The sequence below is a fragment of the Peromyscus californicus genome, unplaced genomic scaffold (genome assembly GCF_007827085.1).
Source record: "Peromyscus californicus insignis strain IS unplaced genomic scaffold, ASM782708v3 Scaffold_6__1_contigs__length_162567912, whole genome shotgun sequence".
Lineage (NCBI taxonomy): Eukaryota > Metazoa > Chordata > Mammalia > Rodentia > Cricetidae > Peromyscus > Peromyscus californicus.
Window position 1 is genome coordinate 129908656 of NW_026294584.1, and position 23383 is coordinate 129932038.

The 23383-nt window shown below is 42.2% G+C and overlaps 1 protein-coding gene across 1 annotated transcript in view; it reads left to right on the plus strand.

The window, feature by feature from the left end:
* Positions 1–5468: 5468 nt before the first annotated feature.
* Positions 5469–23383, plus strand: part of Syn2 (synapsin II) — a 154008-nt gene continuing 136093 nt past the window's right edge. Inside the window, exon 1 of the mRNA XM_052720879.1 lies at positions 5469–5971. Coding sequence (XP_052576839.1) covers positions 5592–5971 — 380 coding nt within the window. The 5' untranslated portion in view covers positions 5469–5591. The remainder of the gene's footprint in view (positions 5972–23383) is intronic.

Below are 23383 nucleotides of genomic sequence, written 5' to 3' on the forward strand. Positions count from 1 at the left end.
AGTTTGGCTCCAGGCGGCAGCAAGGTCTCAGGCAGCAGCCCAGACCACAGACATCCAAATGGCTTTCAGCGGCAACATGCGCCAGGGACATCAACACAGACCCCCGCTGTTACAGTGCCCTGGACCCAGACACGACTCTTGGTGGCAGCCTGGGCTGGGACATCACCATGGTCTCACATGGTTGCTCAGGCTCCTCATATCCACCGATTCCTTGCCTCTCTCAAGTCTCTAGTTCTACCTCTCTCCACAGTGCACTAACAGCTCTGCTTCACTTTTTCTCCCATCTCTCCACCAAGTATTCCATCTTTTCCATCTCTCCAACACATATTTGACTATTGTAGTGGCGCCCACCATGGGCCTGGAGCAGGCGCTTTAATAAACATTTTTGATGAGCTTGTGAACCTCTCTCTGTTGCTCTAATGGAAGAATCTAAAGCCAGGTAGTTTTCTGAGAATAGTAGTTTCCACCTCGATGACATCGATGTCCAATAAGCTTTTACCAGCCTGTGTAGATCATCCTGAAAGAAGCAGAAACAATTCCTAACCTTGAGGTGATTTTAGAAAGACAAGTTGGATGTCTACAATGACATCAGCACATAGAGAAGTCTCCATTAGCAGAGGTGAATACATTCCTAGACCCCCAGTGGAGGCCCCAAACCACCTGTATACACCATGATGCATTCTTCTGTACAGACACGCCTATAACAAAGCTTAATTTATAAATTCAACATAGAAAGAAATAACTCATAATAAAATGGGATAATTACAACAATATACTATCACAAAAATTATGTGATCTCTCCCCCCATACCTTACTATACAATAAATATTAGCAACCTAAGCATGATTTTTTTCTTTCCATATTAAACTGAGAACTTCTATCTTTTCTCTTAAGGGCACTTTATGGCTTGTCTTTGGCATTTCCTCTTTGGTCAGCATCACTATTCTTCTGCTTTGAAGTCATTAAGTAGAATTTGGTTCACTTGAACACAGGCACTGAGATACCATACTGGATTCCATAGCAGAGGTAATAACTAAGTGACATAACAGATTAGTAGTGTCCACAGCATCCATGTGTTGACAAAGGAATTATTTGTATCCCAGAGATTCCATCACAATACACAGAGGCATGCAATTTCAAATGTAAAAAAAAAATTGTGTTTTTTCTATTTTCCTATTCAGGGTGTGTGTGTATGTGTGTGTGTGTGTGTGTGTGTGTGTGTGTGTGTGTGTGTGTGTGTGTAAGTCAAAGGATAACTTGTGGGAGTTGTTTTCTCTTCCACCTGTAAGTCCCAGGGGTTGAACTAGGTTGTTAAGTTTGATGGCAACCGCCTTTACCTACTGAGTCATCTCAATGGCCTCCCTGGAATTTTCTACCTAATGTTTCTGGATCACAGCTGACTTCAGGTAACTGAATTGTGGAAAACAGAACTATAGATACAGGAGACTACTGTACATGGGACCAATTTCTCTATGCCTCTCCTGTAAATACTGCAGGGCACATTACACACCACACAAAGGTCCAAGGATTCAACTAACATAGACAGCAGTAGATCTACACAATCCTCATACTCAGCAGCCCACCCTCTCTGGCCGACCTCCTACTCCCCCTCCATCTCAGCTGCCTTCTCCCCATTTTCTTGTCTAGGGGAATTTCCTTAGCTCCCCTATAAAGTCTCCCGTCCCTGAAAATGCTTCTTCCTCTGGCTCCTGCAACACTCACTGCCTGCTCCACTTTCTGGTTACTAACAGACTGTTCTGCTACTGCTAATTATGTGCTCACATGTTTATTAACTGTCTTCTTAAGGCATGAGTTTGGGGCCTGATTCATACTTCAATCTCCTGTATCATCTGTAGCATACAATGCCTTCTATGTTTTGTATACTCAAAACATGTTTTTAATAGGCTGGTTTGAAAAACACTATACACAACCTACAAGCTCAATATTTAAAGGGAACTCCTTAATGAAATATATTAGAAAAATAACGAAATCACCTAAAAATAGAAGTTACATTGTGCTGGATAGTTTTTGTTTGTTTGTTTGTTTGTTTTTGTTTTTCGAGACAGGGTTTCTCTGTGTAGCTTTGTGCCTTTCCTGGATCTCATTCTGTAGACCAGGCTGGCCTCGAACTCACAAAGATCCGCCTGCTTCTGCCTCCCAAGTGCTGGGATTAAAGGCATGTACCACCACTGCCCGGCATGCTGGATAGTCTTATGTCAACTTCACACAAACCAGAGTCATCTGAAAGGATGAAACCTCAACTGATAAAATGCCTGCATAAGATCCAGCTATAGGGGATTTTCTTAATTAGTGACTGATGGGGGAGGGGGGAGGGCCCAGCCCATTGTGGTTGGTGCTATCCCTAGGCTGGTGGTCCCAGGTTCTATAAAAAAGCAGGCTCAGCAAACCATGAGAAGCAAGCCAGTAAGAGGAGTTCCTCCATGGCCTCTGCATCAGTTGTTGCCTCCAGGTTCTTGCTCTGCTTGAGTTCCTGTCCTGACTTCCACTGATGGTGAACTGTGATGTGGAAGTGTAAGCTGAATAAACCCTTTCCTCCCCAAGTTGCTTTGGTCATGGTGTTTCATCACAGCAATAGTAAACCTGACTAAGACATACATAGTCGCTGAAATACTCCCAACAGAGAAACATGTGTTTGGGAAAAAGATACTTTTAGGAAGGAAAGTATGTTAAATTATGTTTATTTGATTATCAGTGATATCAGTTTTATTCTTCAGTAGGAAAGAACTGAATCATGTAAGGATACAGTTCAATTCTAAAACAATTAACTCCTTACTCTGTGGCAGATAATACATTTGATATTGGGAAAGATGACTAAAACACAGTTCTACTCTTGAAAAGCTCATATCCTGGCCACCAGAATATTTTATTATGTCTGCAGGAGATTTGACAAAGTCAGTATAGAAATAGCCCATTCTGGAGGAGTCATGAGCTCACAGACATCCATTTCTTCTTGGCCTGATTGCTTCCTTTACTTCTCTACAGATACACCCTTTAAAAATATTTCTGTTTATGCCGGGCGGTGGTGGCGCACGCCTTTAATCCCAGCACTTGGGAGGTAGAGCCAGGCGGATCTCTGTGAGTTCGAGGCCAGCCTGGTCTACAGAGTGAGATCCAGGAAAGACGCAAAGCTACACAGAGAAACCCTGTCTCGAAAAACCAAAAAAAAAAAAAAATTTCTGTTTATGTGCATATATCTGTGCATGGTAGTTTGAATAAGAATGGCTCTCATTGGCTCATATGTTTGAATGCTTGGTCTCCAGTTAGTGGAACTGTTTGGGAAAGACTAGGAGATATGGCCTTGTTGGAGGAGGTGAGCCATTGGGAGTGGGCTTTGAGGTTTCAAAAGTCCATGCTAGTCTCTCTCTCTCTCTCTCTCTCTCTCTCTCTCTCTCTCTCTCTCTCTCTCTCTCTCTCTCTCTCTCATCTCTCCCTCCTCCACCTTCCTGCCTGCGTGCCTATAGATCAGGATGCAAGCTTTCAGCCCCATGCCCAATGCCTGCCTGCCACCATGATTTCTGAAAGCAAGCTCCCAATTAAATGCTCTCTTCTATAAGTTGTCTTGGTCATGGTGCCTCTTCATAGCAATAAAGCAGTAACTAAGACAGTGTATCTGTGTGAATGTTATGCTGTGTGTTTGTGAATGCCCTTGGAGTCCCGAAGAGGGTGTCAGATTCCCTGGAGCTGCAGCTACAGGTGGTTATAGGTCACTCGATCTGGGTGTTGGAAACCAAACTTGGTCCTCTGGAGGAGGAACAAGTCCTGCAAACTGTGGAGCCATCTCTCCAGTCCCATTAACTTTTAGCAAATGCCTCAAGACCTATCTTAAACATTACTTCCTCTGAGAAGCCTTTCCTAAGCTTCAGAGGCAAATGAATCCTGTCTCTAAGTCACCTTATTCAGCTGTATTACAGAATTTCTCACATCTCACTGTGGTTGGCTGTTCCCATCTCTGTAAGTCATCCTCCTTGATTTCCTAGCTCTTAGTTGTGAGTTTACCAGAGACAAGGGTTGCTTCCCAATCTTATTGGTTATTTATTGATTTTCACAATTGGCTGCAGACCTCTCTGATACCATCAGCTCAGAGCTGAGTACCAGCTGGGATGCACAAAGAAAGAACATCCTGCTAACATTAGTGACAAGACACTCACTGATTCCATTCAACCCCGTTAATACTTACTGAGAACCAATTCAAATAATAAGGATTTAGGCACCATGACTGGAATATCTACTGTGTACCTGATGCTTTCCCTACATGTTCTCATTTACTCTAACAGCTTTGAAAAGTGCTATCTCTTTTATTAGCTGTGGAAAACAGGTTCAGAGGAGTAATTTGTCCAAGGTCCTACATCACTCCAGGTGTTCTGTCTGTCAAGTACATCTGCTGTATTTTGCCCCATTACAACGTAGGGAACGAATGTAGTTGAAGAGAGATCAAAACAGAGGTCCGAAGGGCACACAAAACTTAGAGAGTGCACAGAGAAGTTGCCAGTCAGGTACACCTTCATGGAAGTGGTCAGTTAGAGGACTACGTCTCCCTTCAGCACTGGAAAAACACATGCATGTCAGGGAAGTAGAGTGAGGGGTAGCCGTAGTTCTCTCTCTGAGAGATCCTGCGGAGACCTTCCCAACCTTCATGTGGCTTCCTCTCTCTGGTCAGTGAGATGCGAGAATTGTGCTCGGTTAGGTGGGCCATGGAAATTGCCTCTAAACGCCCTTCTTGGGCAGTGTGGAGAGGTCCTGCTTAGGTCCCTTCCTCCTCAAGGAAGAAGAGATGGCCCTCTACTTCACTGTGGTCAGACTCTCTCTTCTTGGGTTAAGGGATGGTCTTTCCCACTTAGCATGAAAGGGTGGGCAGCTTTTCATTCATTCATTCATTCATTCATTCATTCATTCATTCATTCATGTCTCAGCATACAGGGTGTGTGTTAGCAGGGACGGATCAGTCCATTTCTCCTCACCTGGGGGGTGGGGCCACTGGCATCTTTCTCCTGAGCTTCAGGAAAGGAGATGCTTCGTTTTGCTCACTGAAGGATGTGCCTGGGTGTGTGCGCGCGCGTGCACACGCGCCTGAGCGTGGTGGCTCTTTTCTCTCACCTCAGGGTAGGGAAGCTGACACCTGTCTTCGACCTAGAGGGCGTGAGGATGGTGTCTTCGCCTCCAACTGGGACACGACTGTCCTCTCCAAACCACGAAGGTGGTGGTGGTGGTGGTGGGGAACTCTCGGCTCCCCTCCCCTCCCCTTGGCGAGGGCGTCTGATGCCCACACAGTCACGCTCTGGCGGCGGGAGGCCAGGCTCTCCCCCCTCCCTACGCCAGCGCCTAAAGGCGGGGTCCGAGCGAGCGAGCAGGCGGGGGCGGAGCGGGCTCTGCGGCGAGGGGCGGGGACAGCGGTGGCCACGCCCTCAGCACCGCCCACCGCTCTCCGGTTTGCAGGCTGGCTCCCCAGACCCGGAGCGCCGCGGCTGTCTGCTGGGCTCGCGAGCCGCGGACCAGCTTCGGTCGCCCCGCGCTGTCCCCCTCCCCGCGCCGCCCGGCCCGCCGCCTCGAGCGCCCTCAGCCCCTCAAGCCAGATGATGAACTTCCTGAGGCGCCGGCTGTCGGACAGCAGCTTCATCGCCAACCTGCCCAATGGCTACATGACTGACCTTCAGCGCCCGGAGCCGCAGCAGCCCCCTCCCGCCGCCCCCGGCCCCGGTGCGGCTTCGGCGTCGGCGGCCACCTCGGCCGCCTCGCCGGGCCCCGAGCGCAGGCCGCCGCCCGCCCAGGCGCCCGCGCCGCAGCCCGCGCCGCAGCCCGCGCCGACGCCGTCGGTGGGCAGCAGCTTCTTCAGCTCGCTGTCGCAAGCCGTGAAGCAGACGGCCGCCTCCGCCGGCCTGGTGGACGCGCCCGCGCCGGCCGCTGCCAGGAAGGCCAAGGTGCTGCTGGTGGTCGACGAGCCGCACACCGACTGGTAGGCCCCTGCGGGGTCCGCCGGGGGCAGGGTGTCAAGATGGACCCTCGAGGTCACCCGGGAGAACACCCGGGGCGAGCAGGTGGCCATGCGTGGGAGGGGCGAGGGCAGGCTCCGACCTCCCGGAGACCCGGGTCCTGAGGTGGAGGACTCGGTGGCCTCCAGGCTGGTGGCAGAGCGAGCTACTTCATTACGCGCCCGTGGGGCTTAAGGAATAGTGATAGGTCAGTCGACCACGCGCCAGGAGAAGGCCACACACAACCAAGAACATTTGACCAGCCGAAATTGGCCTTGGTGGGTGGTGGTGGGGACGACCACAAAGTTGGGAGGGAAGGGAAGGGGGAGCGGATCTGAGAAGAGTTGGGGGAGGGAGGGGGGAGGTGTACAACCTCCCCAAAGAACTAATAAAAAACAAAAACAAAACACACAAAAAGAAATACTTATATGGGGGGGGGTGCAGACTTAACAGTTCAAACACATACACGCTCAGGTGAAAATGGCCCCAGATGGCCATGAAAATAAAGGCCACCAAAAAAGAGTCTAGTCTTCAAGGTCTGGAGTGGATATTAGTACTTAAGTATTTTATTATAGAGTGATGGTGATTTTTTTTTTAACCTGTACGTTTGAAAACCAGTGTCTTGTATTGACAGCGGGGTGGGTTAGATCACAGATGTGCAACTGACATCTGTTTAAAAATAATGAAATTATTGTATATGTTCAGCAGGGAGGAGATGTATGCTTTTTAAATTTTGTTTTGCTCTCTCTCTCTCTCTCTCTCTCTCTCTCTCTCTCTCTCTCTCTCTCTCCCCCTCCCTCCCTCCCTCCCTCTCTCTGTCTGTCTCTGTCTCTGTCTCTGTCTCTGTCTCTGTCTCTCTCTCTCTCTCTGTGTGTGTGTGTGTGTGTGTGTGTGTGTGTGTGTGTGTGTGTGTGTGTGTGTGTGTAAATGATGGTGGCTTTTTCCAGCTGAATGATGAAGACCTTCGTAAAATAATACAGATTGTTAAAGGGCACAAATAAAATGATCGGCCTTAATGCAGTAAAGGGGAAACTTCAAGAATGCTTTTCTTTTTCTTTTTAAAGAGATGGGGGGTGTTTTTTATAACTTAGAGTGGGGAGGATTGGGGAAGGTGTTAGGTTTAGTTGCGAAATTCATGGATGAGGTTCACTGAAGACTAATTAATTAAGAGTTTAAGAGTGGTTCCTTTGATGTAGCAGGAAGCTGCTGGTGGATGGTGGGCTGACTGGTGGGTCTGGAGACATGAAAAGGGCAGGAATCTGAGGTGTTTTTCCTTTAGGAATGCGAGGAAGGGTTTTATCTGTTTTGCTTCTCTAAGGGGTTGAGGATGATTGGTGCCTGGACCTGAGGGTTTCTGGCCAAGGGGAAGACGCAGGAACCCCAGAGCTCTTTATTTCTCTTTTACCCGCTTCACTGTTTTCCTCTCTCAGCCATCCCTTCACCGAGAGACTCGGGGGTGGGGGGTGCCGGTGGAAGTGAGATGTCAACCTGGAGATGTGTGTCCTGCTGGCTGCGGTTACCATGTGGCAATCATTTGCTTCGGGTGATTTGTGTGGTTGGCCTTTCGTTTTCACGACAGCGGAGTAGAAAAGACCTGTATCAGGAAATAACAAGGTACCATCAAGAGGGTACTGGGGAAAGTGTGACAGTAGTGCCACTGGCAGTCTCCTAGAAGAATTACTCTCAGTTCAAATCAACAAGTGTTTATTCAGGAGGAAGGGAAGGTAACTAAGCTCTATTTAAGCACTCGTTGTAGGTCAGACTCTCTAGTAAGGACTCTGAATGTGATATTCCATTGGGTTTTCACCACAAAGCTGAGGCTTAGAAAAGGTAAGTGGTGAGCTTACAGCCATACAGCTTACAAATGGTTAGGACTGCTTAGCTTCACTGCTGCCATCCCATTGTATTGCCTCATGTTAGAACATTACTATGATCAATAGTAATAATACACTTCCTTTTAAGGGTTAGACAATGTTGGGGGCCTTTTGGAAAACTCACACTCATTTGGGTGGCATGAGACAGTTAACAAAGGAATCTAGAGTTATTGGTTAAGGCTATTTCAGGAATTAGTGAGATCTAGTTATTATTATCTTAGTTACTGGTGAACACATAAAAAATGAAGCATGAAGAAACACTAGGAAACAGGAAGGAATGAGACTGACATTGATGTTTCACTTTTCTGTGCAAGAATCTGATTCTTGTGAGCTTTGTCCTGGTCTCTTACCCTACTAAAGCTATTTGTTTGGCTCTAATTGCTAGTTAGATACCCACAGCTAGGTAGATCAATGTTTGCATGTGTATGCCCAGGCTCACCGTGACGTGAGTCTGTTTAGTTGGAAATGAGAGGTTTGAGATTTGAAATTCTCCTTAGATGGGATTATTTTCTAGGAAGAGTGCCTGTAGAAACCAGAGACTCTGCTTTGCCCTAGAGACTAGACTTCTGATGGAAGTAATAGGATTCATTTTCCTGTGAGCTGACTCTCAACTGCTTTATGTTTTTCTCCGAAGTAGTAACATTGATTTATTAAAACTCCTAGGCCCAGTTTGAGTCTGGGACTTGATTGTAGTTCTGTGCATCTGTGATTTTTGTAGTTAATAACAATTACCAGAATTTTGTCATCCTTTAACATGTCTGAATTTGTGTTTAAAACACAAATATTGTGTTACTATCAGTTAAATATTGATGAGTGGTTTTATGAAACGTCTCTGTAAATTACGGAGCAGGTGGCTGCTCATGACAAATACAGTAGCTTACGGGGGTGCTTTTTGCTCCATAGGCTAATTTAAATAATTTGTCTCACAGTTTAAGCTACCCAGACAGAATTGAGTAAGGAGGTGTTATATATACCCAATGCCATTTTTATGGTGCTTGAGTAGGAAGAATGTAGTATCCCAGTAGAACTTAAGACTATTGGTCCCATCTGAATTAAGAATACTAACATAAAGAAGTTTTTAACAAGCACCTAAATAATTTTAGCTTTAAAACAAAGGCTTAAAATAGGTAGTGTCTCTGAGTACTATATTGAATAGATAGGGAGAGAGTGGATAGCCTTGTCTGGTTCCTGATTTTAGTGGAATGGCTTTGAGTTTCTCTTCATTTAATTTGATGTTGGTTGTTGGATTGCTGTATATTGGCACCTAGCTGTCTTTTGGGAACCTGTTCCCCATGCTGGATTACCTTGCCCAGTCTTCATGCTGGAGGAGGGGGGGGGGGGGATGGGGAGGGTTAGTCCTACCTCAGATTGATGTGCCATGCTTTGTTCAAGTCCATGGGAGGCCTGCCCCTTTCTGAATGGGGACTAAGGAGGAGTGGATGGGGAGGGGGGTAGATGGGAGTCTGGGGAGGGAACTGGAGAGAAGAGGGAGGGGAAACTGTGCTGGGTAAGTAAAATAAATGAAAAAATGTTAATTAAATAAAAAAAAGGTATGGCGCACGCCTTTAATCCCAGCACTCGGGAGGCAGAGCCAGGCGGATCTCTGTGAGTTCGAGGCCAGCCTGGTCTACCAAGTGAGTTCCAGGAAAGGCGCAAAGCTACACAGAGAAACCCTGTCTCGAAAAAGAAAAAAAATAATAAATAAAAAAAGGTAGCTTCTCAGATCATCATTAATATACAAAAGATTCCTTTGAATTTCTTATCAGTGTAATTGTGGGCAGTGTAATTTGGAGCTCTGACTTCAGACTTGGAGGGTGCTTCTTTCTTTTCCTTGAAATTCCAATGTAGCCTGAGAGCTTTAGATTAATTGCATGCTAAAAGTTTGTTGAAAAATATGTGTGTACCTCTAGAAAATGAAATCAATCTCATGATATACTATTTAATTATATTGGATTTTGTATTGTCCCCAATACATGTCTTTTTTTTAAGGTTCGTAGATAAATTTGAAATGCAAATAAGATTGCACATTAATGATCTTTATGCTTTATCATAGAGCAGGTGACCATTTGGCACATCATTGCCTCTTCTATTATATTCTCACTGGTGAAGAGGTTAAGTTTTCTACCAGATTTTCTCTTGCCTCCATGCAAGCAAGCAACTATGTCTCCAGTCATCAAGTAAGCTTTTCATAATGGCATATTTTAGCATTTGATTTGAAAATCAGTATGGCACAGGCACTCTTGATCATCTAGAATACAATGATCACCACAGATAGGATAAGTCAACAGATGTTTATTAAGCATCTTTATATGATACTAAGAGAAATGATAAATAATCTCTGTCCTCTAAGAGCTCACTGTCCAGCTGAGCAGATAAGATAAATATACATTTTTTAAAAGCTTGCTAAAATCTGCTTCTTGTGTTCAAAAGTATGGTTCTTGGATCAACAGCATTGGCATCAACTGGAAAAATTTGGATAACAAAATCTCAGGTCCTCCTTTCCACTCACTGAAATGTATTTTGCATTTGAAAATAATCCTCATAATCAAATTTGAGACTCACTGAACTGAAGGGATAGGTGACTAGTACCTTTAGTGTGGCAACATGACAACTACTATCATTTATTGGGCAATTACTATGTTCAAGATGTTATACTAAGCTCTAGAAATCTCATTTGCTCTTTGTGATCACAGTGTGATTTAAAAGAATGAGAGGTGGAGCTGGGCCCTGGCTCACACCTGTCATCTCAGCATCCAAGAGGCTGAGGCAAGATGATTGTGTTGAGTTCAAGCCAATGAGACTTCATGGAAAGAAAGAAAGGAAAAAAGGAAGGAGGAACAAACAGACTGTAATGGGAATGAAAGGAAGGAATGAGACTTGAACTGAGCTTCAACGAAACTGGACTTAAGAGAAGCAGGTTTAGCTTAGTTCATTAGCAAAATAAAAACAGTGGCAAAAAGGGAGGCCACAAAGAGATTGGATTGATGTGTTATACAGACTTTTCATTTTCATATTAAAAAAATTTATGTGCATTAGTGTTTTGCCATGAGTTTCGGGTCCCCAGGACTGGAGTTACAGTTGCAATCTCCATGTGGGTGCTGGGAATTGAACCTGGGTCCTCTGGAAGAGCAGTTAGTGCTCTTAACCACTGAGCCAACTTTCTGGCCCCCAGACTTTCCATTTTTAAAGGCCAACTTTTGAGCATTTTATTAAGAATAGGGGAATGAAAGATAGGAAGTCTGTTTAGAGCCGTGTTTGTGAGTGGCTCTAGGGAAATACTGGATTGGAACTCAGGAGGGGAGGAATTCAAAGGAGGTTTAGGGTTTATTTCTGACAGATATGTTTCCTATTCCTAATTAGTAGGAACATAAAGTTTCCATAGAATTTCCTTGTTTATAGCAACAATACTTTACACTTTAAACTTCTAGGACATTATAGCTACAATATGGTCATCTGGGATAATTATGAAGAGGAAAATTTTGGTTTGAAAAAGGTAAGTGACTTCCTCAAGGTTATTAGGCCAGTAACTGACATACCAGAACCAGAATTTGTAATTTCAGCTCTGACATTCTTATCCTTCATTTCTATTCTCATTTCTCTCAACTCTTGGTAGAGGCTTTTGGTCTTATAATTATAGCACTTAAACATGAAGGAAACTAAGTAATCATCTAGCCTAGAGAAATGAAACTATCTGTTGAAGGTCAGATTAAGGGCTGGAGAGATGGCTCAGCAGTTAACAGCACCTGCTGCTCTTACAGAGGACCAGAGTTCAGATCCCAGCACCTACATCAGGTGGCTTACAACCAGCTCTAACTCCATCTCCAGGGGATCCAATGCCCTCTTCTGGCCTCCACAGGCATGTCACCCACCCCCTCCACAAATAAAATAAACCTTAAAAAAGAAGTCAACAGCAAAATGGGGAATAGAAAAAAATAGAAAAAGAGACCCCATTTTTTCTTTTAAGGAAATCCTCCAATTTAGACTCTTTTCTTCTTAAAAATACTTTTTTTTTGGCATTTACTTTTCGTGTGTGAGAGAGAGGGACAGAGACAAATTGTGGGAGTCAGTTCTCGCCTTCTACTATGTGCACCCTGGGGACTGGACTCAGGTTGTTAGGGTTGGTGGCAAGTGTCTTAACCTGCTGAGCTATCTCACCTCCCTGAAAAGTATTTTTTCTATCTCCTTCAATTCTTTTATTTTTATATTTATTTATGTGTATATGTATATACCATATTTGTGTGTGCCCAAGGAGGACAGAAGAGAACATCAGATTCTTTGAATCTGGAGTTACAGGCTTTTGTGAGCTGCCTGATGTCAGTGCAGGGAACTGACCTTGGGTCCTCTGCAAGAGCAGGAAGTGCTCTTAATAGCTGAACCATCTCTCCAGCCCCCTTTATCTCTTTCTTTCTTTCTTTTTTTTTTTTAATTTATTTTAATTTATTTTGCAATACAATTCAGTTCTACATATCGGTCACGGATTCCCTTGTTCTCCCCCCTCCCGTCCCCCTCACCTTCCCCCCAACGCCCCCCCCCCCATTCCCATCTCCTCCAGGGCAAAGCCTTCCCCACAGACTGAGGTCAACCTGGTAGACTCAGTCCAGGTAGGTCTAGTCCCCTCCTCCCAGGCCAAGCCAAACAATCCTGCATAGGCCCCAGGTTTCAAACAGCCAACTCATGCAATGAGCACAAGATCTGGTCCCACTGCCTGGATGCCTCCCAAACAGATCAAGCCAATCAACTGTCTCACCCATTCGGAGGGCCTGATCCAGTGTGGACCCCTCAGCCATTGGTTCATAGTTCATGTGTTTCCATTCGTTTGGCTATTTGTCCCTGTGCTTTATCCAACCTTGGTCTCAACAATTCTCGCTCATATAAACCCTCCTCATTCTCGTTGATTGGACTCCCAGAGATCCACCCAGGGCCTAGTCATGGATCTCTGCATCCAGATCCCTCAGTAGTTGGATGAGGTTTCTAGCACAACAATTAGGGTGATTGGCCATCCCATCACCAGAGTAGGTCAGTTCGGGCTGTCTCTCGACCATTGCCGGCAGTCTGTTGTGTGGGTATCTTTGTGGATTTCTGTGGGCCTCTCTAGCACTTTGCTTCTTCCTGTTCTCATGTGGTCTTCATTGTATGTACTCACTCATAGCAGGATACTAGACATGAAACAAGGATGAATTGTCTGCTACTCACATCACCAGGGAGGCTACCCGGAAAACAGGACCCCAAGAAAGACACAGGGATCGCCCAATGACAGAGAAATGGAATGAGATCTACATGAACAGCCTGGACATGAGTGGGGGTAATGAAAGGCGAGGGTCGAGGGAAAGAGAGCTTGGGGGAGCGGGAGATCCCAGCTGGATCAACAACAGAGAGGGAGAACAAGGAATAGGAGACCATGGTAAATATCTCTTTCTTTTAAAGAGTCATTGAGGAGTTGTTATGAGCACTTGAGCAAATCATGTAATAGCCAGGACAGAAATCAATACTGTTAGTGGGTTATTGATACTTCAGAATAGGCCATTCTAAAATTATTGAAAGATACTCTTGAAGACCTAGTCATAAAAATCCAAAAATCTGCTAATATTCTTAGGACCTGTGCTATAACGATGACCTTCTTTTCAGAAACCCTTTCCTAGCTTACTGTTTTTGTCTATTCAAGATTTGTTACTGACTAACTTTCTGTACTCAAATTCAATTCTGTAGCAGCATTAGCCTTTTAAAATAGTGTGCTAAAATATCTTGCTAGTTAAGCAGGAAGAGTTCCAGAAGTGTTTACTTTTCTCTCACATGTACAAAACAATTTTAACTGGAATATGGTTCATTGCAGTGAGCATCTAACACAAACCAAGTGCTGGGAATACAGGATGAACTGGGTACTCATATCTATTGGGATCTTCCAGCACATGAGGAAAGGACAAGCACTGAAACAACTTTTTAGTATATTGTGATAATTAGTATGCATGAGGTGCTACAGCAGCACAGGGCTACGTTATTGGGGTGAACATATTGTGAGGAAATGCTGCATAAAAATGTACACCATGCATTCTTAGGGAACACTTTGCATCTTTGGACTTTGATTTTCTAAAATCTGTCAACTATGAGAATTGTAACACATTCTGTAAGACCCTTTCCATTGCTACATCATATCTGTGGTGTGGTTTTTACTTATTTTCTCTCAGACTTTAACCATGTAACTTTTCTGTGTTGGTAATACCTGCAAATCTTTGTCAATAAATGCTTAAACATTTCTTTGAATGGAAAAAAAGCACACTTTTGAGTACGCTGTGTTTAGTACCTACTTACAGTTTCTCAATCACATGGTTTCCTAGGAGAAAAAGCCAACCCCCTAACATTTGTTGGTGCGTTTCCTCCTTAAGGATAGGGCTTTTTAGCTAAATTCTCTCCACCCAGTTGACCAAAGACTTTTCGTATACATGTTAAATTGTTGTTGAACAGGATTTATTTCTTGATTCCTACCATGTGTTCTGCACTTCAGTTTCAACACATCCATATTCCTTTTCACATTGTATCTTTGCAATGATCCTGAGCAGTAGATAGAATACCCATTTAACAGATAAACAGACTCAGAAGAACAGCTGGTTGCCCCAGATTAGCTAGCTTATACTAAAGACCCTTACACTGGAGTCGAGATCTGAACTAGATTAGATGCAAAATTACCACATTTTTCCATCACAAGTTTGTTTTGTTTTTTGAGACAGAGCCTCCACTCTGTTGCTTGGGCTGGCCTGGAACTCATAGCAGTCCTTCTGCTTCAGCCTCCTGAGTTCTAGGATTACAGATGAGAACTACCATACCCAACTTAAATATTTTTCATGTATAAAGATGGTTTCTTTTGCAATAACACACTTTAATAATAAAAAATTCATTTTAAGTAGTAACTACACACTATTTTTGATATGACTGTATTTACAAAAAGCTGGTATACACAGGATCATGCCTACTGTGTGGAGTGAAGACATGTTTGAAGATGGTGGTCTCAGGTTGGAGGGTTCTCTATCTCCATGTGTTTCACAGCATTGTCACCATGTGTGAATCTCTATAAATACTATAAGTGAAGTCTTCTACATGCACACAGTGGGTTGCATTGTATTTCTTTGTTCTTCTCATATAGTTGCTATTAAGAGCCAAAAGGCTATAATACTATCACTTTAGAGGACATGATGATCTAGAGGACATTCCGTACAGCTTCAGTACAGCAGGAAGTAGCTAAGAACAGGTCAAGTTACCTATGGAGGGAATAAAGTGAATAAATAACACAGATCTCCAATCTCTACGAATGCTATGTGTTTAATAGGAGGGCATACCTAACTTTGGTATTTTTGTCTTGACAAGAGCCATTTGAGAAATTTAACCATCATACAGATTGTTATAAAGTAAATTAATATTATATTCAGTATCCTTTCTTTTTTCTCCCTTCATCAGCTTGAGGCAGTGTGAAGATACAGGACAAAAGACCAGAGCTCTGACTCCACTATTGGCTTTATCAGAATTACATAATTTCTTCATCTTTTCCTTATTTGACAACTTTTCAGTATGGGCCTACTGTTGCACAATTTCTAAGTGGTCTTATAATAAAAACCTGGAGCCAGATTTTAGGGTAATTGCTGAAAGATCAGAGAAACAAAGGAACAAGCCACTAGAGAAACTTCTCACCATTACTGAATCCTCAGGCCGAATGGAAGGTGAGATCCTATCTCCACAAATCCTCAGACTGCAAGCCTCTGAGTCCTCAGCCGAAAGCTCCCAGTTCCTGTTTCCTCACACCTTATATGCCTTTCTCCACCCAGCCATTTCACTTCCTTTCTAGTGCTGGGATTAATGGCGTGTGTGTAGCATGAGTCTTAAAGAGTCTTTATTAATAAAACAAACCCGGAGCCAGGTATTGGGGTGAACTGGAAGATTAGAGAACCAGAACAAGCCATAGCTAACCTCACCTTGCTAGTTTCTCAGCTGATCTTGTTTCCTCAGACTGGAAGCTTCTGTGTCCTCATCCCAATGGCTCTCAGCTGAACTGCTGCTCGAAAGCCTGAAGCTTAACCAGCTAAAAGCTTAACCAGCCAAATGCTTCTAATTTCTGGTCCTCACGCCTTATATACCTTTCTGCTTTCTACCACCACTCCCTGGGATTAAAGGCTCGCTTTCTGGGATTAAAGGCTTGTGTCACCATGCCTGGCCATTTCCAATGTGGCCTTGAACTCACAGAGATCCAGAGGGATTTCTACCTCTGGAGTGCTAGAATTAAAGGTGTGAGTGCCACCATTTTCAAGCCTTTGTATCTAGTGACTGTTCTGTCTCTGACCCCAGATAAGTTTATTAGGGTGCACAATATTTTGGGGAACACAATACCACCACACGTGTGTGCTTCCCAAATACTGGTAACAAAGGCATGAGATCTCAAGTACTGGGATTAAAGATGTGTGCCACCACTGCCTGGGTGTTTCTCTCCTAGACTGAATCAATCTCATGTAGTCCAGGGTGGCTTTGAACTCACAGATCCAGACAGATCTCTACCTCCCGAGTGCTAGGATTAAAGGTGTGTGCCACCACTGCCTGGCCTCTATGTTTAATCTAGTGACTGGCTCTGTTCTCTGATCTTCAGGCAAGCTTTATTTGATACACAATATATCACCCAGCATACTATATGCCAGACACTGTTCTGGGTTCTGAAATAAAACAGACAAAATTAGTCTCTGTATCTGAAAGATTGACACAACAATGCATATATTTCAAAACGCTGTTGTGAGAAATAAATGAAGTCCTAAAAAAGCATTTTGTAAAAGATGAAGAGCCCTACAAAGCAAGTTCCAGAACAGCCAGAGCTGTTACACAGAAAAACCCTGTCTCAATAAATAAGTAAAAAATAAAATAAAAGACGAAGAGCCACCTATGCTATTGCTTCATATATTCCTGTTTTCAGTTGTAAGTATCCAACTTGTTTGGGTACCCGCCCCCATTTATATATGTGTGTATAGTTATGCCTATATACATATTCACATGTGTACATGTATGTGTACATATACATGTGTGGTAGATGCCCATATAGGTTTACATGTGCGTGTGTGTGTGTGTGCTGTGCGTGTGCGTGCGTGTGTGTGCGCGCGCTGTGCGCGCGCACTTATGTTGGCTGTCTCACCCTTTGACTCTCTACCCTGTTTTTTGAGACAGGGTCTCTCACCGAACCTGGAATGCTCAGATTTCACCAAGACTGTCTGGCCAGGGAGCTCCAGGTCCACCTGATTTCCCTTCCTAGTGCTGCTGGGTTTACAAGAAGCAGGATTGCTTGAACTTAGGAATTTGTGGCCAGCCTGGGCAACACAACAAGACTTCAGCTAAGAAAAATTTCTTAGCGTTAGTGGTTTTGTTGAAGGTATGGTCTTTCTGGGTAGCCCAGGTTGGGTTTGACTCACTGTTGTAGTTCAGGCAGGTCTCAAATGCCTGGTTCTCCTGCCTCAACCTCTGCATACTGAGATGATAGGTGTGTGCCACTGAACCTGACTAGCTTTTTAAATTTTGTTTATTTATTTATTGTGTGTGTGTGTGTGTATATATATATATATATATATACACACACACACACACACATATGTCTGTGTAGGTGCTCATGTAGTGATGCACTTGTGGAAGTTAGAGAATAATTTCCTGCTATGGTATTGGTTGCTGGAGACTGAACTCCAGTAAATCACACTTGAAACAAGAGTTGTTTTTACCCAATGAGCCATTTCACTGGCTCAGCTGTCTATTTATTTATTATTTTTAGAAAGAAGTATTACTCATTTGATTCGGTTGTCTTAAACATGTTAGGGACAGGACTACATAAATTTGTATTTTAATAACATAAATGCTAAGATAGCTTCCATTTCACTTGTGACTAATGAAGACCAGGGGTTAAGAGGGAAAAGAAGGGAGAAGTACACAGATGTATTTAAGAAATGTTGCTTATATTCTTCCCCTTATCCAGTCCATTGTTCATATTGCTTTCGAAGTATTTATGAGCAAACCAAATAAAAGCATCCTCAGATCTTGTAATTTACCTCCTTCTCTATGTTCCTCTCCACCACACTGCTTATTATGTTTACTTTCTTACTTTATAACACAGCTGCGGCATATCTTTTCAGACTCCTTTGGATGCTCTCTTGGTCAGTTTTACTATTCTTTGGATCACCTTCTCCCTGCACTTTTGCTGGCCTTGAAGGATTCTATGATGTTATTGTTCAGTTGCCTTTGTTTGGAATGTTCTTGGTTTGTGTCTTTCTTAATACTTATTTTCCTTATTTTGTTCTCAGAGGATGAAAGTACTACTTATTTAAAGTCCTATCCCCTTGCTGTAGACTTTTTTCTTTTAATAAAAAAACCCTCTGTTTATACTGTCATTTTCTACTGATTGCTTCTTATTGGTTATAAAGAAACAAGGGGAAAAAACATTCTTTGCCCTTTTAATCAACTCTTTTGGAGTGAGACTCTCTTGTTTCTAATTTCTTATTCCATAATCATTCTTCTTGGACAGATACTGGGTATCTGCTTTCTCTGTAATACTGAAATTTGTTCTTGCTCAGGTACCGAGCTGCTAAAACCTAATGAGAGTGCCATTCACTGATGTTTGACAGTGTTTATCTTCCTTTCAACAGTCCCTGGGCGCCGAACACTGTTCTCTTTGTTGTCTTCTTGAAATTTCTTTGCTTTTTTCATTAGATGGAGTTGTTCCTTGGGGTACTATTTTCTGGTCACTTTCTTTTTCCATTGGCATTTTCACTGGCCCATCTATTCTCAAGATGTCACTTCACAAATGCAATCAGTTCCTCCCCTCCTTTTTAACCTTTTACCAGAAACTTGTTCTAACCTTCATTGGTTCAGTGTGCTGCTTGACATTTCCATCTAGGTGGTGAAAGGCAGCTCAAGGTCATTTGGTCCAATATTGAATTTCTTTTTTTCTCTCTATCTCAGTTTTTCTCATATTCTGTTTCATTTAGAGATACACAATGTCACAGTTTTCTATTGCTGTGATGAGACAATCTGATAAAGGCAACTTATAAAAGAGGTTGTGGGACTGGAGAGATGGCTCAGCAGTAAAGAGCACTGGCTGTTCTTCCAGAGGTCCTGAGTTCAGTTCCCAGCAACCATGTGGTGACTCACAACGGTCTGTAATGAGATCTGGTGCCCTCTTCTGGCCTGCAGGCATACATGCTGACAGAACTCTGTATACATAATAAATAAATAAATAAATCTTTAAAAAATAAAATAAAAAATTAAAAGAGATTGTTTTAGAGTGTTAGAGACCATGATGGTGGAACAAAGACACATACATGGCAGGAATAGCTAAGAGCTCATATCTTCGTTGTTTTTGTTTGTTTTGAGACAGGGTCTCCCTATGTAGTCCTGGAACTCACTATGTAGTTGACCTTCAACTCACAGAGATCCTCTTGCTTCTGCTTCCTAAATGCGGGCATTAAAGGTATGTACCACTATACCTGCTCATAACTTGATCCACAGGCAGGAGGCAAAAGACATACTGAGAATAGTGCAGGTCTTTTCAACCCTCAAAGCCTGCTCCTCCAGCAAGACCATTTCTTTTAGTCCTTCCCAAAGAGTTCCACCAACTGGGGCCAAGATTTCAAACATATGAGCCTATGGGAGCCATTCTCATTCAAACAATTACAACAATGATTACTTACTTCAAGGCTTCCTTAACTTTCATGTAGAACTTCTGCAAGTCTCTTCATGATTTCTACTTAATAACTTGAAAAGGTATTTGAATGTAAATTTGACATTTTTAGTCCTTTGCTCAAAGCTCTCAGTAGCTTCTTATATCCTGTAGGTAAAGTTCATGGTCCTCCTGTGATTTGTCCTCTTTGTTCCCCAGCCTCCTTCTAATCACTTCCAAAACTTCATTTTCTAGTAATTCTAAAATGTTTGCAAATCTGTACAGAGATTGTAATATTCCTTATTTTTGCTTAGCTGTTAACTCCTGTTGTAATTGCCTTTGCTCTTCTTTCATTTTGTATCTTGATCAAATTCACATTTTTGTTTTGAGATTGAGACAGTATCTGCTTTTCTAAACAAACTTTTCTAATTACCTAGATTGTGTGGGGCATTGGGCATCTTCACATCCTCTTTCAGGCCTGTGGATCTCTTTCTCACTCTCCCCCCCCGCACATTTTATTTATTTAGTGTGTATGTATGCTGTAGTTTACATGTAGAAGTCAGTGGACAACTGCTAGATTGGTTCTCCCCTTCTATCATGTAGGTTCTAAGGATCAAATTCAGGTTGTCAGCATTGGTGGCAGATGCCTTTGTAGCAGGCTTTCTTGGACCACCAGCCCCAAATCATGACATGGAGACTTATTAGTAATTATGAATACTCAGCTTTAGCTTAGGCTTGTTTCTAGCTAGCTTTTTTTTTTTTAACTTAACCCATTTCTGTTAATCTGCGTGCTACCCCAAGGCTTGTTTACCTCATCTATGTATTGTTCATCCTGCTTTCCTGCTTCCTCCATGTCTGTCTGTCTCCTAGCTGCCTGGCCTCCAGGGGGCTGGCTGGCTCCCTTTTTCTCTCTGCCTGCTGATCCCACCTATCCCTCCTCTGTCTAGCTATTGGCCATTCAGCTTTTTATTAAACTAATCAGGTGCCTTAGGCAGGCAAGGTAAAACAGCAACACATCTTTATGTAGTTAAACAAATGCAACACAAATGTAATACATCTTTACATAGTTAAACAAATGCAACACATCTTTACATAGTTAAACAAATATTCTATTCCACAGTATTTCCCCCTTTTTGTCTAAATAAAAAGGAAAAGTTTTAACTTTAACCTAGTAAAACTATATAAAATAAGAACAATTATCAAGTAAGAATTACATTTACAATATCCAGTCCATTTGTATTTGGCAGATTGAGATAAAATACTCCATTATTTATCTGATCTTGGTAAGCCCAAAGTTTTGTACCTAATTTACCTTCTATCATAACTAAGGAAAACTGTAACTATACCTAGCTCATCTTCAACTCTATCAAAGACCCCAGAAAGATATAATATTATCTGAGTAAATAGGATGTGCAGTGCAAGCCACTTCCAAAACTATAGAAACAACAGAGACATCTGGCTGCCTAGACAGTCATTCAAGGTTCCTATGCAATATTGGGGCATTTATACCAATAAAAAATATTTGAAGTTAGTAGCTTTCTTTTTATCCTATATTCCTATATCCCTCCTAAATGATGACAAACATCCATAATTCATTGAATGACCAAAAACCACCCACCCACCTCTTGGGAATGTGGGCATTGTGTTCTCTAGACTGCTTCCTGTTGTCCAGGGGTGACGGCATCTTTAGGGGACCCTGAAAAACTTGAGATAATGGTCAAGTTATGGGAAAACTAGTTGTAACATTTGTTATTATATGTCACCTGTCTTGTAGGTTTTTTTCTTGGTTTCTTTCTTTATGTCTGTAGTCAAGATTTTCTGGGGGTCTCCCCTGATCAAACCTGATCTCTATTAATCTTGAAGGAATCCATAGCATTTTGTTTCCTTTTACAGTTCCATGTCTCTCAGCAGCTGTCATTCACTCATCAGCATTGAAAAAATTCAAAGACAACAAAGCACCATACAGAATCCAAACCTCCTGTGTATTTCCCAGCTTTACTTGGCTTATTCTTTTATATTATTTTACTCTTTCTTTAAAGACTTTACTTATTTTTAAACTATTTTTCCTATGACTATCTATACCCATTTTCTTGTTTCTTAAGCCTATGTACATTTTTAAACACACTGTAACCTGTTTAGAGGTTTTTCCAGTCTGGACTTGCTTTACTGTGTACCTGACTGTGAAAACTATGGCATCTCATACCAGTGGGACACATTATTTGGTCCATAGCAGTTCTAACTGAGTGAAGGCAAATGGAATAAAATATAGGATCAATATTTTCTAACTCACGTTTAACTATGTTGTCACTTGGCTTTCAAGGGGCCATTTTTTAAAAGATAATCTTTCCTTCTGGCTTCACCCAGAAACCTTCCCCTGAGTGTAAAACTCCAGTCTTGGGCCACCTAAGCTGCTTATTTTTTTCTCCAGAGAAGTAGTTCTCATGTGTTATTGCTTTGCCTATATTCTTATCAAAACTTTATATGCCTTCTCCAAATAGCTCTTATGTTCTTCCTGCTTACTGGGAGTGTGGGAATTTGTAGCAGGCTTTTTTTGTCAGCTGCCAGCTCACAAATAATGACATGGAAACTTATTAATTATAAAAGCTTGGCCTTTAGCTTAGGCTTGTCTCAATTAGCTCTTATAACTTAAACCATTTATGTTAATCTACATTCTACCATGTGGTGTTACCTCTCTTCTATCTTGCACCTTCTGTTTCCTTTCCATATCTGGCTGGCAGCTCTGCCTTTCTTCCTCCCAAAGTTCTCTCTCTGCTCAGAAGTCCTGTCTATACCTCCTGCCTAGCTATTGACCATTCAGCTTTTTATTACACCAATCACAGCAATGCATCTTCACACAGTGTACAAATATCCCACAAAAAGAATTGTTTAATTTGCTGATCTACAAGGACTCTTTAAAACTACCACAAATAATATATTTATTTTAATCAAAAGAAACAACTTAGTTATAAATTGTATACTGATAGGAAAGCATTTTGGAGAACCAAAATAGCATTGTGTTTGACCAAAAAAAAAAAAAAGATGACACAGCAAGCCTTCACGATCTGCTCTGACTTTGCTTGTTTCTTCAGTCTTTTCTTTGATTCCCTACCCATTTGATGTAGCCATGGTAGACTACTTGTTACCCAAATGTGCTATGACCCTGTGTCATCATTTATGCTAATTTATACTAGCACTGTACTGTTAGAAAGGCCTTTCTTCTCTTGTGCCATTGCCTAGATAGTTCTGAATAAGTGACTCAATTATGTCTGTCAATGGTTGCTTTATAGTCTTTGACCTGCCACCAACTGTTTTATTCTCTCTTTATATGTTCGGCTTTCAAAAGAAAAAGGACACAAAGTAGCAAATATGTAGGATGAGTAAGCCAAAAAATACACTGTACAACTGACAGCCCAGGTTACTAGTGTATTTTATTTAAGGTTTTTGATAAATTAATAACATAACTGCTTTTGGTAACTAAGAAAATGGGTAAGTAGGATGATAAATATATTCATTTATTATATCTCCATAACCATTTTACTGTATATGTATCACACAATACACTATACATCTTAAATATACATAATGAAACTTATTTTTGAAGTATGTATAATAAAAATTCAAATATTGGTTCCTCTAGATACAGGGCTATCGCTAATCCTTCAGTAAATGTTTCTCAGTTTATGATGCACAATCAATATTGAGAGCCTGATACTACAATTTCTTTTATTGTTTTATTAATAAAAAACTTGAGAGTAAATATTAGGGAATAAACCTGAGAGATCCACGGAGCAATGCAGAGACAATCACCCTTCTCTCTCCACTTCCTGGATCAAAAGGGCTGTGCTACTCTTAGGCTCCTC